This window comes from Gallinula chloropus (genome assembly GCF_964237585.1).
Source record: "Gallinula chloropus genome assembly, chromosome: 1".
Taxonomy (NCBI): Eukaryota; Metazoa; Chordata; class Aves; order Gruiformes; family Rallidae; genus Gallinula; species Gallinula chloropus.
The window spans coordinates 115794148-115812793 of record NC_140085.1 but is presented as its reverse complement, the minus strand read 5'-3'; the positions used below and the strand labels follow the sequence as shown (position 1 = coordinate 115812793).

At 44.2% G+C, this 18646-nt stretch overlaps 2 protein-coding genes across 5 annotated transcripts in view; both read right to left on the bottom strand.

The window, feature by feature from the left end:
* MORC3 (MORC family CW-type zinc finger 3) overlaps positions 1–7750 on the bottom strand; it is a gene marked incomplete at both ends in the record, with an annotated part of 29529 nt that extends 21779 nt beyond the window's left edge. For both annotated transcript variants that reach the window (XM_084279110.1, XM_084279111.1), the window contains 2 exons: positions 2006–2078; positions 7712–7750. In XM_084279110.1, coding sequence (XP_084135236.1) covers positions 2006–2078; positions 7712–7750 — 112 coding nt within the window. The remainder of the gene's footprint in view (positions 1–2005; positions 2079–7711) is intronic.
* A 6649-nt stretch (positions 7751–14399) lies between these two features.
* DOP1B (DOP1 leucine zipper like protein B) overlaps positions 14400–18646 on the bottom strand; it is a gene marked incomplete at its 5' end in the record, with an annotated part of 47092 nt that continues 42845 nt past the window's right edge. For all 3 annotated transcript variants that reach the window (XM_084279283.1, XM_084279282.1, XM_084279284.1), the window contains 6 exons: positions 14400–15328; positions 15990–16119; positions 16585–16734; positions 17226–17281; positions 17608–17744; positions 18241–18369. In XM_084279283.1, the coding sequence (XP_084135409.1) occupies positions 15071–15328; positions 15990–16119; positions 16585–16734; positions 17226–17281; positions 17608–17744; positions 18241–18369 (860 nt within the window). In that variant the 3' untranslated portion in view covers positions 14400–15070. The remainder of the gene's footprint in view (positions 15329–15989; positions 16120–16584; positions 16735–17225; positions 17282–17607; positions 17745–18240; positions 18370–18646) is intronic.

Genomic DNA, 18646 nt, shown 5'->3' with positions numbered 1-18646 from the left:
CTGGCTTGCAAACTCTCTCTAGTTGTCCTGTTTACCCACTTCCAAATATCAGATTTAGTTCACCTTAATTTAATCTGAGTACTAATGAGAGAAGCCAGCAATATAACCAGCAAAAAGTTGACAGTAGGGACTAGAGCTTAAAGGCAAGTTTTAACTAAAATGGCAATGATCTGTATGCTAAGTTCTCAAACTAAAATCCAGGACTCCATAATGTAATCATATTTAATATTATTTGATAGCTTGCATGTTATAGCCTTACACAGCATGCAAAAGGCAGATTATAAAGCTTATTTAAATCAATGTGTCTAACTAACTTTACGACAAATAGGTTTCTATCTTCCTTTTGAAGCTTTGTTAAAGCAACACACGTGACAAACCAGAGGCAGATAAAGTCAAGTTTGCACACCTTGTACAGCAGATCTACAATCATTCCAGACAGGTATGACACAGGGTGATAAACCAGCTGAAGTGGCTTCAATATTTTGTTACTCCCAAAACAGGCAACCCATCTTGCAAGCCATGTAGTTTGTGTTCTTCTTTTGTGACAACTCTGGCCTTATCTAGCTGAAGAATTTCTACTTTCTTTTTTAAGGTTAATTTTCTGGATTAGCAACAGCAAAACTCATGCAGAGGAAGCACAGGAATGTGTGACCAGAAGAGGTGCTCCCTTTGGCAGCAGCAAACTGCCAGATAAGCTCGGCAAGTCTCTCCAAACCACATCTTTATTTTGAGGAACCAGTTAAAGGAAGTTTGCTAATCATTCCCTGACCTGGGGAAACAAGCAACTCTGAAGACAGCCAACTAACAGCTATTCAAAAATCAAAGGCAAGACAACCAACAGGAGCTAATAAACAGATAAACAAGTTCTAGCTAAGAGCAGGTGACAGAGACAATAACAAAGAGCACAACTTAGAACACTGCAGATGGACCATTAAATGGAACCACTCGAGTACAGCCCTGAAGATGTCAAGAAACTTGGTAACCCAGAGGAGTAAGATTAGGATGCCTGAGGGGTATCGTGAAAATCTGCAAAAATTTCTATCGAATGTTTTGTGGAAGCACCAAAGAAAAGGGTAAGGTTAAAGTGGATGGGAGAAGAATGGCATAATGGGGTGGGGACACGAGTAACACAGGCTGTGTGTAAGCTGGCTGCTGGTCAGTGTGCTTGCAGGGTTGGACCCTGTGCTACCCTACTGTACATTATTACTAACCACTATTTATTTCCAATGATTCCCCATGTGACTGTGCTCTCTATGCTCAGTCTGTGCCTGTACACATTTGTTCTGCAACCAAATTTCAAGCTGGACAAGCCAATGAGTTGGAGAAACCAGCAATCACTGAAACCCAAGGCCTAAGCCAAAGACTGGTAGAAAGCCCAGGCCACAGGTACTGGAAGGACTCCCAGGTCTTGGCAAAACACCCAGAAACCTGAGTAAGCATGAGCGATAAGTGAGTGAAAGTATGTGTCTGCGCCACTAATGAACTTTAAACCTGGTGAGCCAGGAAGCCAGAATACGATAAGGCCATTTTGCAGTACGTGTTTCCAGCACTGTATCTACATGGGTTCTTGCAAAGTTACTGTCCTGCTGTCCACGCTCATCTGCCCCTGGCCAGCTGTGTCCCTACAGGGTGCGGACTTGCGCGCACAGCTTTGGAACGTGCACTTGGCCTCACTACCCGCTGGGCCTGGGAACAGCAGAAAGCAGTAGGCTTGCATCTGCTGCAAGAAGAGAAGGAATTAACTCAGTCCCACACTCTTCTATTTTTGGCAATCCTTCACAAATTCGGTGAAAGGAAAAATGCAAATCCCACAAGTCCCCTGCAACTGATCATCAGGTAAAAAGCATTAAGAAAGTAAAAAAAAAGTCAATCTGACTATAAAAAAACATTGTGCGATTCTCAACGGTAACAACAGGATCAACGCCTTCCCCTACCTGAAGGACAAACATTTTACAAGAAAACAGCATTAGAGTCAAATACTGGAGCAAAGGATTGATCTACGTACCTATAAGTTCTGCAATTGCACTGAAAGGCCAGGTGTGACTGGTTGAGTTGGTATGCAAGAACTTTGGACAAAGCTGAAATAAACCACAAACAATGGCATTAGTTTGCACTTTTCAATGGTACCAAGGCAGAACACAGTGTGTTAAATAAAGTAACATTAAACAAAGTGGTTTTGTGCAACAGTACCCAAAGGTCGCTATTAATTTACACTTAGATATTGGTATACTGACACCTTTTAAAGGGAACATTAATACAACTATTAAAGACAAAAATATTAATACAGCTACTGAAGACAAATTCAGCATGGTATCATACTGTATTCTGAGCACGTGTTATACTGTCACCCTAAAACCCAGTCTTTATAAAAGGAATTACTGCAATACACTTACAGCTATATATTAATACATATACACATACTAGCTATATCACTATATATACTGGTGCTAGAGGTTGCAGAAAACATTAAAGCCCAATTGTCAGTAAGCTCCCAATTAGTGGTTTGCTTTTTTAACATTTTATTCTCACTTAATGAGAAGATGTAACTGGAGGAATGTAGCCACTGCAAGGGTTAGATAAGAATATACAAATGCACTACCTATGTATGAGACATATCTTACAGCTGTCAGTGACAGAAGTATTCTCAAGTAATTTATGAAAACCTGGGTTCATATATACCCACCAAGATCAAAAGGCTAAGAAAAACAAAACTAAACATTCATATAACTTAAGGATTTGTCAGTGCACTGTTTGGAGTAATTTTAACTGCTGAAACTGATAGAATCGCATTTGCATTACCACTGACAATAAGTGTAATTATACTTTTATAAGACCTTTAACACAACCCTATCAAAAACATATGCTAAAGCCTTGCTGGCAGAGTTACATTGATGGCATAAAAAAAGCAGTATCTATGAAAACGTAATGCTGAAAATAGTCCTTGTACGGTGCAGTTAAATCAAAAACCAGAATACAATCCACATTAAAATACGTACAAGAAAAAAAAATATCAAAATACCATTTACATATCCATACCTCATAAAATTTACAGAGCTACTACACTGACAAGCACTTTGTTATACAGCTAGCAAAGTCTGAATAAAAGCAAGTAACCATTTCAAGTCTTCAAGTTAATTTATCAGCAAAAAGGAATAATGCCACAGGCAAGTTCCAGAGCCACGAGCCAGGTACCAGAACAGCTGTAAAGCAGCGGCTCTAGTTCAGACCAACATAAATTGCCAGGAAACCTCACCTTGATTCTAAGGTCATAAGAGCACAGGACGCACTTTCAGACTGCAACTTAATCCCTGTACTTCTCCATCAAGCCAGAGTACAAGAATGAACAGACAGCATGTTCTTCACTGCCATCTACGCTTTAAAACTCCGGTTTTATAAAGCTTGGTAAATTGAGTCAGGCTATGACACTGTGCCCCTTTCAAATTTCTAACAGAGAGTTACAGATAATTTAGAATCCAAGAAGAAAATGACATCAAGCCTATTAATGGAAACTGCACACATGGTGAGTTTTTAACCACATGGGTAAAAGGATCGTTTTATTCCCCCTCTGACATGCAGCAACTGAACGGATCTCAAGACCTCTGTATCGCTCCCTTCACTTCTGCCATTCAGAGAGCTGGCAGCATTTGTTCCTTTGCTTTCTAAGCTTCACAATCAAAATACATAACAAACAACTGCTTTGCTCTTTTTTTTTTTTTTTCTTTTTCTTTCCCTGCCTGAAATCCCTTCTTGTCAAAACAGGAGCACTAACATTCGGAAAAACCCCACCTCACAGATGCACATTCGAACACTGAACACCCGCTCAGCTCAACTCACTGCTGAGCTATTTCCCTGCTGCTACCAACCATACAACCCAGGTAGACTTGGAGTTAATACCAGCTTTGCAACCTCAGCAACATGGACTTGGTGAAAAGCCTTAACTGTATTTTTGACAAAGGGGTGAATTCACTGTTGTGAACCTCCTCTGGTCATTAGACAGCGCTGATGAAGGAAGGAACCTCAGCATCACCAATAATGACACCTGGCCATGAGCCAGCAGTGTGCCCTGGTGGCTAAGAGAGCCAATGGGATCCTGGGGTGCATCCGTAGGAGTATAGCCAGCAGGTCAAAGGAGGTGATCCTCCCCCTCTACTCTGCCCTGGTCAGGCCCCACCTGGAGTGTTGTGTCCAGTTCTGGGCTCCTTGGTTTAAAAAGGACAGGAATCTCCTGGAGAGAGTCCAAAGAAGGGCCACGAAGATGATTAGGGGCCTGGAACATTTCCCCTATGAGGATAGGCTGAGTAAATTGGGACTCTTCAGCCTTGAGAAGACTAAGGGGGGACCTAATTAAAGTCTATAATCATCTGAAGCAGGGGAGGCAGGGGGAATCAGCCAGCCCCTTTTCAGTGGTCTGTGGGGACAGGACAAGGGGCAATGGCCGCAAGTTGGAGCACAGGAAGTTCCGCACCAACATGCGGAAGAACTTTTTCACAGTGAGGGTGACAGAGCCCTGGGACAGGCTGCCCAGGGAGGTGGTGGAGTCTCCATCTCTGGAGATATTCAAGACCCGTCTGAATGCCTGAGTGATATGTCCTAGGGAGCTGCTTTGGCAGGGGGGTTGGACCCGATGATCTCTTGAGGTCCCTTCCAACCCCTACAATTCTATGATTCTATGACACCTTCACAAATATGTATGGCTTTTTTTTCTCTGCGAAGCAAAGTGTACACATGCACAGCAAGAAAATCCCTTCACACCTCAGCTGTGTAATGTGATGAGTCGCACTGACACATGCTAGTGATTAACTTTAAAAAGGACAGCCTTTTAAAGGAACAGCACCTTCTGTAAGCAAGCACATGAATTACGCTAATCTTTTCCGGACAGCTGCTAGAATCAGTGAGGTTTTGAGCCAGGCTGGAAGGCAGCACAGAGAACTGGGAGCTGTTTCTATGAAATGAGGAGACAGGGGTTGGAACACAGGAATGGTAAGAAACCAGGTCTTGGCTCTTGTGTCTCCCCCCGCAAAAGGTGAGCGAGTATCCCATAGTGTAGTTCACAGGCATCTACCACAGAGCAGATACCACCATTGCACACGTAGGGCGCTGAAACAAGGGTGCAGGATGAAACCAGATTAAATAGGGGGACCAGTGTTTTGCAGTTTGCTTCAGCACACACCCAGCTGTCAGCAACAGCTCATTTTCCGATGAGTTCATCGGGAAATGTTTAAGCCCGTTTTGTCCCCTAACACTTCATTTCATCAAACCACCACTTTAATTAGCTCAGGAATAACCGAAGCTCGGTAAGTACGGTAGGAAGGAGTTAGTCCCTTGGTGAAAGCTCGTTTCCAGCTACCTTAGCAGGAGGGTAGCCGAGCTCACTGGGCCCAATACATTTGGTTACTAATTGGATTTTGTTTAGTTTCACTTTTCCTTCTGAGACGAGTCCAGCCAAAGACTTTCCGGAAATGCAGTAAAACCTCTCCCTCCTTCAAACTGCATTTGCAGTGCATCATATAAAAACACTCAGCTGCACTACAATTATGATCAGCAATTTTTTAAGAATAAAGCAGCTTCTCTCTCAAAAATGACGGATAGCTTTGGGAATTTCAGTTTTCCAAGCAAACTGTAATTTTTCCATCCTTAGCAAGGCATAAGGCACGCAAAAATCAAATTACCACTGAACAATCTGTCTTGTTTTAGAAAAGTATTTTGCAACTTTTTGGGCAACAATCCCAGTGTCATTTTCCCCCTCTTCTTGCTTGTATCCCACCGGGCCGCTTGTTTCTTTCCTGGTATGTTCTCCTTTCTTCCTCCCTCCCAGTTATGCTAGTCCACTTACATTCAGGGAGCTGATCCAAAATAAAAATAATTTTTAAATCTTATTTTTAACCTGGATCCCTTCTCTGATCTGCCTCATCATGCAACTGAGCAAAAAGTTTACCAGAGCAATGTGAGATAAATGCCAGTGTGGGAATGAGTTACCAGGCCTGCTCACACTGCCTGTGTTGTTTGTGTATGCTTCTGAAACGAATAAAAACATTTTGGTGAAACCCAACATATTTCCAAAGAATAGTTACTAACAGACCAGACTGTGGCCATCAGTTCTCCACTGTTCTCTAGAATACAGAAACTTTTGCATTTCAGGACACAACCTGTTAAAAAAAAACCCAACAACCAACCCAACCTAACAGCTGTTTCAGTTCTTCAGTGAAAAGTTAGAAAAAAAAATCACAGCTTTCACCGGAAACAGCCTGAAGGTAAGCTTTCAGTTATGACTGCCAGCAAAAATCAAACAGCAGCCTGAAAGCAATTCAGAAAGTTACCAACTGCACCAACTTTAACTTAGATTTCTCACCTGTATCTGTAAGAGTTCATCTTGCCAAAGGGATTTCAACTGGACAATTGAACTCTGCAGCCTGACTTGTGAGATGTAGGGTTTTTTCACAAAGGTGTATTATTATCGGTAATGTTCCCCATTCCCCCTCTCCCCCCGGGAAGACTAGAAAACCATTAAAACCAAAGGAAGACCTACTCTGTCCTTTTTAGAAATGATTTTATTTAAGCACTGTATCATCTAAAGATAGAGGAGGTCACAGATTATATTTATAACTAACCTCTACAATCATGCCAACTTATATTAAGGTAATTTAAACAGTGCTAAGAATATACTAACATATACTTTTCACTCAAATGTTGACAAGTTACTGTAACGACCCAATTTCTTTCTGCTATTCTATACATAAGGTTATGAACCAGGCATTTCTAACTATAACTGTGACTTCCAGGCACAGAAAGCTGAAGCCAAAAAGGCTTAAAACCCTCCCCGTTTTGTCAATAATGTATCAAGCAACTGAAAAAAAAAAAAAGCTTTAATTTAATTTACATAAGCACAAATAAGGCAACGACCAATTGCCGCGGCTGAAAAACACAACACGGCCGTGAATTAGCTCTGCGCACATTCACCACCCTCGTTAAAATGCGATTTTACCTCTCGCAAGAAGAAGAGTTTGGATTTTAAGTTTCAAGCTTCCCGTTAGAGCGCACCGTGTTCCTAACCAGCTGCATCACGACACCAGACCGTGAAATCCCCCTCTTCCCCCAACAACCAGCGCATCCACAGACTGTAACTTCCCCTCCCGCTCAGCCTGAGCTGCCTCGGGCCGAGACCGACGGCAGAGCCCCCACGGCCCTGCCGCACCCCTCCCCTTTCCCCACCCCCGGTCATGGCGGACCCCCGGGGGCTGCCACCCACCGCCGCTCGCCCTGGCACCGGTACCCGCGGCTTCCCCAGCCAGAGGCTACTGGGCGAGGGCACCGCCGGGTCAGCGTAAGGCGGGAGAAATGCCTGAGGTAACGAAGGGGGCGCGGGTTTATTTTAGGCGGAGGGCTCCGGAGCCCGCCCTTCCCAACACTCGGCCGTCAACTTTTCAGTCTTGCAGAAGCGAGGTGTCACCCACACCCCCCCCCAGGGCAGACGGGCTCCGCTCCCGCCCCTCGCTGAAGGAAAGCGACGAGCTGCACAGGCGGCGGCCGCAGCGGCAGGATAGCTCCCGCCTCCCCGGGGCGCCCTGCCCCTCAGCCACCGCGGGCCTCGCACAGGTACTCCCGCTTCCCCCCCGCCACCAGCTGCCAGGCAGCGCCGCCTCCCTCCACGGGGACCACCGAGGAAGAGGCGAGACATCCCCTCAGGAGCCCCACGGGAACCCGCGCCACTCACCGCGCTGAGGCGGATGCCTCCCTGTGTTTTCGCCGCCATCTTTTGTGCCGCAGCGAGAACCGGGGCGGGAAGTGGCGGGGGAGGCGCCGGAGCGCCCAGGGCCCACACTTCCGCCTCGCCCCCTCCTCGCGCGGTCGCGGGAGGGGCGGGCCTTGCCGCCCGGGCCGCGCCCTCCCGCCGGGAAAGGCGGACGGGGCAGGTTGGGGCGGGGGGAGGTGGCTGCTCTTAGGCGAGGTGATGCCGGCGTTGGCCTTTCCTGGTTCAGTGTGCTGCGGCCCCACCGTCCCGAAAGCGGGGTAGCTGGGGGGTGGGTGGATGGGTGGGTGAGCGCTGCGGCCGCCCCTCGGGGCAGGTCTCCCGTGAGCAGGGGCCGCGGCTGCCGCTCCGCGCTCCCTCCGCTGGAGGCAGGGCTGTCCCGCCGCTCTGCTGACGGGGTGGCGGTTGCAACGCCGGTTCTCCGGCGGCACCACCATATAAAGGAATAACTCCACGGAGTAACGGGGAAGAGAGTCGATACCTGCGACCGCCTGCCTAAGGCTGGCCCAGCGAGCTGGGGGGTGGTGGGAGCGGGAGGTGGCGGCCGAGAGTTGGCTCAGCCGGCTCCGGCTGCCCTCGCCCCCCTCAGCCCGCCCGCCGGTTGTGCTGGCACGGCCGCCCCTCCGCGGTGCCTCGGGTTCGTCAGAGGCAGCGTGAGGTCAGGGCGGGCTGCCGGAGTGCACAACCTGAGCCACACGGCGAGGGAAGCCGGAGGTACCCGTGAGGGTAACAGGGAGGTTCGGCGCTGCCCGTGTTCTGCAGGGTACGAGCGATGCCTGTGCTACAAGAGCAGAGGCCGGGACTCGTGTTCCGCACCCTGTTTACTCGTAGAAGTAAATTCCCCCGGCGTTTCATTACAGCTACTATGGCCCAGCTATTGGCGCGTGTTTTGAGCTCCATGTTGTTGCTTACATTAAATTCAGATTGCCCGTTTTCTTCTTGGAGGACTTAAAAAACTCAGCTGCTTCACACCTGTGTTTATAGCTGTGGTGGTTTAGCCCTGGCTGGATGCCAGATGCCCACTAAAGTCGGTCTATTACTCCCCTTCTTAGTTGGACAGGGGAGAAAATACATATTCAGAGGCTCAGGAGTCAAAATAAGGACAGGGAGAGATCATTCTGTCATCCACGGCATGGGCAGAACAGAACACAGAGTGAAGAAGGAAAACTTATCTAATTTATTACACTACACTAAAAAGAACAGTGAAAACCAGAGTTGGGAGTGTGACCAGATCTTACAACGCTTTCCCCCCCACACACTCCCTTCTTAGCAGACTACACTCTAGTCATGATTTCACTCCCTTCTTCCCCCCAATCACAGCACAGGGGTGCAGGGACTGGGAGATGGGGGCTTTGGTCAGTCCCTTGCAAGTTGGTTTCCTTCTTGGCCGGGTTGGGGGAGGGGGAGCATTCATTCCACACCCTCTCCCTGCTGCACTGTGGGGTCTCACCCACAGGAGACAGTCCTCCACGAACTTCTCCAACATGAATCCTTTCCCCAGGGATTTACCTCTTTATCACAATGTCTCTCAGTCCCAGTCCTCCACAGGATTCCAAGCCTCCCCCCAGCAAACCTGTTCGGTGCAAATCTCTCTCTGTCATTTCTGTGTCTCTGATTCTCCTCATGGCTGCAAGTGCTGGCAGCGGTTTGTTCCAACGTAGGGTCACAGCGTCTTCTCTGTGTTTCCACCTGCTCCATCCAGCGTGGAGCCCCTCCACGGGCTGCAGGTGGGGTCTGGGCCTTTTCCATGGGTTTCTCCACAGGCTGCAGGGGCATCTTTCTCTCCGGCACCTGGGCCGCCTCCTCCCCCACCCTTTCCCAGCCTTGGTGTCTGCACAGCTCGTTACATCTTCTCGCTCCCTTCTCTGGTGGCAAAATGCAGCTGCTGCTGGGTTGTTTTCTTCTGTATGTGATTCTCAGAGGCGCCATGATTATCTCTAGCTGTGACTTTGTCCTTGAATTGTCCAAAGTTTACACTGAGGCTGGCAGGAAACTGTAACCACTGCTTACAAAAACCGTCTCAGCAGCACAGCCTCGAAAAACTGCAACAATAGCCGGGAAGCTCCCCAGTGTCTATAACAAGCTAGGTCTGTGTTACTCCCCAGCTCCTTTTGTGGTTACCCCAATTTTTCATCACGTAAAGAAATTATAAATTTCCACAGCTGGAGGGGAGTGGTGACTGGTGGTGGATAGATCTAAAAAAAACCCCAAACCACCCAGAGATGTAGGTACACATTGCAAGAGTATAGAGAGATAATTCATGGTGACTGAAACCTTGTGGTCACTTACTCTTTAGCTGAAGAGCAGCCTTTGACAGACCTCGAAGGAAATGCTTCCTTCCCACTATCTTCAACAAAAGCCCACTTTCTATTCCCCCCTCGAGGCGGGCCTCACAACCCTGCACACCAACATAATTGAGTCTGAAGCCAGTAGCAAGGCTGCAAGGAATGTATCATGCAGGCAGGGATGTCTCTGCTCAGGGAATTATCACAGAAAACATTCTTCAGCCTCTATCTGGAAGTGTCATCAGTTTAGAAAAATACTTTTTTTTTTCCCCCATCTGCCTGCTCCCTCTGTTCCTTTGGTCTGTTTACAGGTGTGGGCTCTAATGGCCCACTCTGCTGAGCAGCCACCACTGCCCTTAGCCTCACCTGAAGCTCTGGGAACTCATCACCAAACAACATTTAAGTAGGGCAGCTGCACTGGGACAGTAATTGCAGAGTGTGGAGGTTTGCTGTCGCTGCCAAACTTAAGTGGCCAACCCAGCTGTTCCTTGAGTTCCAGAGACAGTCAGTGCTTTAGTATTACTAGCAGCTACGCTACAGTGTTTCCCAGTATATGTGCAGTAGGTATCACTGGTTTCCAACATACATGGTGCAATCAAACAGTAGCAGCTTCTGAGGTACAAGATACATCACACTACGTCACAGAAGATGTACAGACCTCAGGGAAAGGGTGAAATCTGAAAAGCAGCTTTCAAGATGTTGTTGAAACCATACTCCTCTGGCCTTGGATGCTCAATGTCAGTTGTATGGAAGAGTTTTCTTCCAAGCGAAAAGGCAGTACTTTCAGGGCATTTTCCTCAGGACATATGAAAATGTACAGACTGAAGTTTGGAAAGCTCTGGGGCGCAGCAAAAGCATTATGCAACAGCAGTCACCAGTTTCCTGGGGAGAGGAGCTCCCTCCACACAGGGAGTCAGCATCTGTCAGTCAATGATCCCCCTGGTGCTGCAGGAGCAGCAGCTTCCTCCATCTGCTTCCACACAGTTCTTCCAGGCACAACAGAAAACTTGTCCCAAGACCACAGGACTGGGATCACAGGGTGGAAAGGTTAGGAATGCAGAAGAGAAGGATGTGAGATCCAGAGCAGGAGGGGCTTGCAATGATATGGGCCTTTCTAACAACATGCTTGCAAAGGGTTAAAGGGCGCTTGCTAACAAAATGCTTGTTAAGGGGGGGGCTTACTAACAGGATGGTTTGTGTCAGAAATGACCTTGCATAAACAATGCCTAGTGTGTGTTCTGTGAAAATAAAATTATTTCTTTGATGGGTTCCAGTCCGTCCCCCCCCCCCATCTGTTCGATGAATTCCTTGCTTGTCTCGTAATTGGTCATAAATTCAATCAGAGCATTTCACTGTAGTTAGTTCGAGCTCCCCCTCTTGTCTTTGAAAGTATACAAAACCTGCTGAAACCCCACTCATAGTTTGGATGAGAGTCAAGGGGCCACTGAGTCTGCGCAAAACAGGTTACTTGCGGTGATGAAGAGGAGCCATCCAACTTCATCCCCACGACCCTCAACGACCACCACCAAACAGAGGTGCGCAGGCGCAGTTGGGAGGAGTTTATGGAAATGACTTCTTGGAACTCAGTTTAATACGAAGCGGGACAGGTGATGCCTGTGTATATGTGTATTACAAAATGCCATTAATATGTAACATCTTATTGTACATAGTTAAGGTGAATTGCCGTGTGTGGTGTGCATGTCTGTGGTGGAGCGATCCCCCATCCACCCAGTGCTGAATAAACATACCTTCTTTATAAGTCCTTGTGAGTTGTGAAGTCAGCTTCTGCAAATCAGCAATGAGAGGATGGGGGGAGGGGGAGGGCAGTGGCACAGTGTTTCCCCAGGCCCAGCGTAGGGGATAGCACAGACTAGCACTGCGCCACTGCTGCTGGGATCCAAACTGAGGTCTACAGGGCTCTCTAATTGTAGAGAATTGGAAATTCTGAATTGAAGAGCTTTTGTAGAATCAGATAAGAATTGGAGTTGGGGAGTAAGCAGAAAAAGGAGTCTAAAAAAAGAATTGCATTTGAAAATATAGGTCAAAATAACTTTTAATGTTGTTAGAAGAATTACATTCAAATACAGTGTTGAATACACTTAATCATTACTTAATGCTCAATATATCAAGTTCTGCTGTTCTTTGGCAGTTACCTTGGTTGTACCTGCTGTTTTTTTCCACCTGGAAAAATGAAATCCTTTTGGATATTTAAATACATCTCCCTCTGTGTATCATGCACTGTGGCTATGCTATCTCAAAGCCGAAGTATCCAAAAGAGAAAGCTAAGCTTGGTTATTCTGAAAACAAGCACACAGCCAAGTAAAAGCATTTTCTGTCCTGTTCTTGATACTGAGCTCTAGGATGAAGTTTTTTCAGGGTCACCTACAGTTAAGTTTTACTGCTCTGGCAGTTAAATCCTTCACATGGATTTAATAGCAGTAACAGACTACAGTTAGTCCCGTACAGAAAACGAATAGTTACACCAGTAGAGATACCTTTAGGCCTACTTAGCTGTGACCCTCCACCACCAAAGGAGAACTTTTTTTTAATTAAAACCCTTTCCTCCTTATTCATATGCTATTTATAAAGATACAAGATTTGCTTATATACTAAATTTCAAAGAGTTAGGTTCTGCTGCAGTGAAAGGATTCTGCAAGTCACAGATAGCCGAGGCCGCTTAAAGCGGCCACCTGCAGAACCACAGGACAAAGGTAAATATAAGTACGAGGGCAGGAGTTAGAACCAAGTGGTGTTTTTGTAGAAGGTAAGGTTGTCTTAGAGGTTGGAGAGTTATGCAGACCTAAGTCACAAATTCTCATTTTAAAGTTCACCACCGCAGCTGGGGGAGAACTGACTGATGTCCGATCCCCTGCACACGCGAAGTACAGTCAGACAGAATGGGATTGTTCCCTTCCAAGGGGGAAGATAACCAACCCCTCAATCAAAGTTACCAGTTCACCACCTCGTTAGTGAGGAGACAATGTGAAGACACGGGTTTATAGCTTATGGGAGAATGTAAGGTTTGATGGCAGAAAGTTGTTTTTTAATAGCCAATTTGACAGCATCTCGTTGGGATCTTAAGGGAAAATACCCAAGTATGGAATGCATCCACCAGAAAGCTAAAACTGCCAATTCATCCTGAGTGCTGGTAATATTCTCTTCAAAAATTATAAAGATATGTAAATAACGAACACAAACATCCTGCTCTGGTTTTCAAGCCATGCTTTAAAAGGGTAACTTTTCACTCGCGCTCATTACAGTAGCAGTAGAGATCATTAATAAATTACAGTAATACAAATAATTCACATTCTTAGTGACTACACAGTGTTAAAATTCAGTCTATCACTTTCCTTAATGTAAAAATGCAAAGAAGCTATTTGAGTTTAGCACAAGCCTATTATAGTGGTACCATTTTAGAGCACTGCAGTATTATCACAGTACAGCATGCTGTTCAGTGTTGCATTGTCTTAGTTTATAATCCAAAGAAGACGAAGACTTCATGTATCTGTAGGTAAAAAACCACTGCAGAGTAGGACTCCATGTTTGTTGTGTGAGTTTTGAAAAAAGAAATAATCCCTGCCCTCATAACATGGTGACATTAAACCATACATTTTCTATGTGCTTTTTTAATTAGCAAACCCAAGAGCTGTGAATTCTGGTAACCAGCGTATCTCTTTCAGTTCCGATGTTCCAAATAACTTAAGTAACACGTGCCAGTCTACAGGTACGTCTTACACACCCAGCTCCTCTGGAGGCCAAGGTGTTAAAGAAAAAAGAGCAGGCAAAGCTTTTCACCATGAAAGCGAAGATGAACTTCTTTTCCCAGACAAACCAGCATTGCAAATTCAGACAGTCCACTGAACATGAAAAGGCAATGGAGACCACCCTCTCATTTAAAAAACAATCTACTGTGCCTTTTCTAGTACGTGTTGCTACAATGGTGCTTATCTGTGGCCCGTCAGAAGTGTCCTTCAGATGTGTGGCAGTGCTGTTTGGTGGTAGAGCTAATGCCTCTTTCCCAGAGCCTGGGCAGTGGTAGTTCCAAAATAAGCCGCACCTTGAACATGACTGTAGTAGTGGCACCGTGATGGTCTCCCCACCTCTTTCAACAACTAGGACTGGCCAAATACATTCTTTTGTATAAAAAGTGCTCTTCAAAAATATAGTTCGTTTCAGTCAGGCCGCTGGTAGACAGCAATGTCTGGATTTACAGAGTTACCTTCTTTCAGTTGCATTTCAGAAGTTGCAAAGTGACCTTTGTCACTGAAAGAACAAAATTTTTAATTTAAAAAAATGAATTAGAATATTTTTAGTCATTTGATTACAGTAAGAACCACTCAAGTAATGTAAATTACAAAATGTTACTGCATAGGTTTGTCTTTTATTTAGGAACCACTATATCCTGAAGAATGCTATTATTGTACAGAGTTGAAATTACAAACATTGTAAGCCCGCAGTTCTTTGCACAATGCTAGGACTTATAAAATACATCTGTTTGAAATTTAGATGATTTGTTTAGAAGTTGGTAAGTTTTAGGACAAGTTAAAGAAAAGGGAAGCAGAAGCGGGCTTTGACCTCAGGAAATGGCTTATCTGCAAACTGACTGTACACTGACATGCAATACTAACTTTTCTTAGCTACTTTCCGAACGCCGTCCCAAAAGCTGTTTAAAACACTTACTTGAGAAGTTACTGGATAAACGCCACAGTTGCTACTTTCACCCAGTCAAAAATATTCTTCCTTTATTTACAAAATCTCTTTAATCCTTCACATTGAAAACGAGTAAAATAATACAGTAACTAGGATAAAATTACCACTAAACTGTACTTTCCCCCTGCCCCTTCCCCAGGAACTGAAGAATCCTGCTTTATAAGACCAGGTCAGAAGCCTGGATTGTTGAAGAGCGCTCCACAATAGCAGGAAGAAAACCCAAAATGTATTTTCCAAGCTTGGGAAAAAAAAGGAGAGAATTGCAGCAAAGTTTTCCCTTTTTTTTTTGTTGTATTTTTCACCACGAGCCAAGTGTCCGACGTGTGACTTAGCTTTCCATGTTTTCAAGGAAGTCACATTCAACACCCTCTTCAAGCTGCTGCAGGGTCTTTGTGCCATTACTGCCAGCGTAGTCCACAGCGAGAGAGGCAGAAGTCCCTGAGTTCTGGAGCTCGCTCCTGCTTGTTGTGAAGGCGCAACACAGCGTCTTGAAGAAGGGCATAAGCTGGGTGATGCTTGATACAGAGCGCAAGTTCAAAAGAGGAAACTTGTGCTTCTTGGAAATTCCCTCGGTGTTGTTTGTTTCCTGTAGGTGTAAACAAAATGAGATTTACTAAAGGTTTTGCTTGAAGACACAGTGTTGTCACCGCTTCCCTGAACCCCGCTTGTTTTCATCCAAAGAGCGCCACAGCTGCCAGCTGTATCACAATGTAAATCATACAGATTGTATACTGAGGTATTTCTGTATTTGGATTCAAGCTTCTGGTAAACACAAGTGTCACAAGTCCAGCAGACTGCAAATTCGGACTGGCCATCAGAATCAAACAACTACAGAATACAGTACTTCTCACAGAGATATCTCTAATGCCCCTGATTCCTTTTCTGGAAGAATTAATATTAAGCTTTAATGGTAATTTAAACGCTATCATGGTAAACTTTTTTATAGATACCAGTCCTGCCTGAGACAAGTTGTTTTCACTGTGGGCAGATTTTCAAATTCTAGGCAGATTTAAGGTAACAATAAGAAAATTTCCTTTCTTCCCTCACACTCAAAAGGAATACAACATGTTCAAGATATATATGTGAAAGCAGGCAAATAATTTTAAAAGCCTCATGAATTTTATTAGAATATCTAAAAGCCTCTTGCCTAACTTAAAATGTTGTCACTTGTTTGGAAAAGTATGCTAATGGATAAGAAGAAAAAAAGTAAAAAAGGGAAAGATTCAAGTGAAGCATTCTTTCCTTACCCCATATTTCACCTTCAGCAGATCCATGATTCTTACAATGTGTGGTCTGCACTCCTGATGATTTTCTACCAAATGATGGGGCACAGTAGATGACTCTGTGTCCACCTCTGGGACAAATGCCCATTTGTACCTGAAAAAAATGGATTACTTAATAAGAAGACAGGCAGAAAAAAAAATATTAAAATCCTTGTTTGGATCATACCTACTTTGGTAGAGCACTATATTTTTATGCTGTTACCAGATCCAAAGTTAATGGATAAGGATGTTACTATCATGTCGATATTTAAATGCAACTGATTCCAAAAACATTCCCAAGCGTGTGCAAAGGAAAAACAAAGAACAGTCTCCATCATCCTCTTCTCTCAATTTTTCCCAGTTAGAGAACCTCCTAATTAAGATGGTGGAATCCTCCTACACTGTCAAGACTGAATCGTTTTCCCAAATATCCCAAATTACATTTGTCTGAGCATCAACATCTGCACTTGTAAAGAGAACAAGTGGAAAAATTAAGTCTAGAAGAAAATACATGTGGAATTACTTTAAAGGGTAAGAACAGTGGCAACCTGGAAAAGAGGTAAGTGATTGGAGGACTTACATTTGAAACAGCTGCATCCTGTCGGGTGGAAATGAAAGTGCAGTGTCCAAAAACTTACAAGCTGATAAGTACAAGGACAGCTCATTCTGCTGGATGTCAGATCCAGCGCCATCACCGGAGGCTTTCTGTTTGCTAATTTTGCTGTTGCTCCTGTGTGAGTTACAATTAAGAAATGTACCATTAAAACATAAATCACTAAATGTTTTTAATGCAGCAAAAGGGAAATAGACACATTTACACAAATGAGCCCTTGTACCTGTGCACCATGGAAACTATTTTTATTCTGTATGAGCACTGTAATTAATGCAAAAGGCTGTTAGAAGAAAAAACAATCTAAAGCATTCAGAAAAAATGTCAAGGTTAAAATATTCACATGCTGACTTAGCATCTCTTCTATTTTTGCATGCAACTGATAAGCGGTACATATGTTTTCTGAACACATCACTAGTTTAGCTACTGAAAAAAAATCCTCAACTATGATGCATCATTACAAGGAATACACAAGTGCAATAACAAAAATTCCCATTGTCTCCTCCCTATCCCAGAGAACTAATTCAATGAATGACAATGCGCAGATACAGAACAAGCACAACTGTTACCACCTTTCATGAGTTCCCTATGTGACAAATGATAATTCTTACTTTGATGGTTCATCTTCCTCAGTTAGATCTTCTTCCAGCTGCAGAAATGTCTGAATCTTTAAAAAAAATAAATTATTTGTGGGGATACTGATCCGTTCATATACCTCAACCACAAAAAGGAGATGCTTCACTTAGTAGAAGGAACTTTAAGGACTCTTAGCTTCCTTTTATAATTTGTCACATCATGCAAGAGATTACATTAGCAACAACAATAAAATTAACCAGAAAAGTATTTCCTAATGACAATGGCAGTTCTTTTACCAAATTATCAGACTAATGTAAAACTATGAAAACATTTCCTTTTTCAAACAGGGTGTATTTGGGGGTAAGAAATGGGAAAAAACACACACTAATTAGTTTCAGATTACTACTTATTCCTTACCAATTCAGTTACCATAATTGGCCACAGTGAGGTTAGATGCTGAGGAGAAATCCTTAACAGGAGGACTCTGAAGAAGAGAAACATCTGGGCGGCAACTAGAGAAGTCTGCCCAACACGGAGGTTTTCAGTCAGTCGTTCTGAGATAAACAGAACAGACAAATAAAAAAGACCAGTATTTTCCTGAACATGCCTTGGTTTGGGAAATAAAAAGTGTAGAAGGTGCAAGCAAAATTTGCACTTTGTCAGTTTTGGGTTGAGTTCCTTGCACTCTAATAACAAAATTATGAATCAGAAAAAGTCAGAAGACATGGTGTTTTATATTGGAGAAAATTTTGTCAGAACTGACATGTAAGGAGAACAACAGCCCAAGAATGGCTGGAAGATTGCCACAAAATAATCATGTTTCTAGTTACATTTCAAGACCAAAGGCTTTGGATCCCAGATTCCTGTCTCCCTCTTTAAGAGATTATTTATTTGTAAGAATTCAGAGATGCACAGCATCATCAATTTCATTAAGAACTTTAAAAAAATGGAATTATGTGTCAGAAAATGGGTAACATTCCTCTCATGTAATTTACAGATATGTTACAGTAAAAAAAAACCCCAATCCATAGGTGAAATTACAAATCTTACCTTGTATTAAGGGGAGATAGAGATGATACTGATCAATCTCTCCACTAAAGACAGCAAAAGCTTGCCGCTTCAACAACATCGCTTTTTGCTCAAAACTTGGGTACAGTTTTAAGGCGCTGCTTGGCATATCTGTAACAGAGGTAAGAATTGTCTACCATATAAAGACTTCTTGCATTTCTGGCTGAAAATAAGTCCTATGCTCTGAAACCTTTTTAAAGATAAAGGCTCTCTTTAGGTTTAGTAATTGTAATAATAAATTGGTCTTGATCCAAATCTGCTTACGCAGGCTGGAAAATGATATGAAACAAGCACTGCGGCTCCAGTGAGACTGTCCACTACCTTAAACCCCTTTGTTGCCCCTGTGTGCATGGATCTTCCCCTCTTAGCCACAGATGAGTGAGCCCAG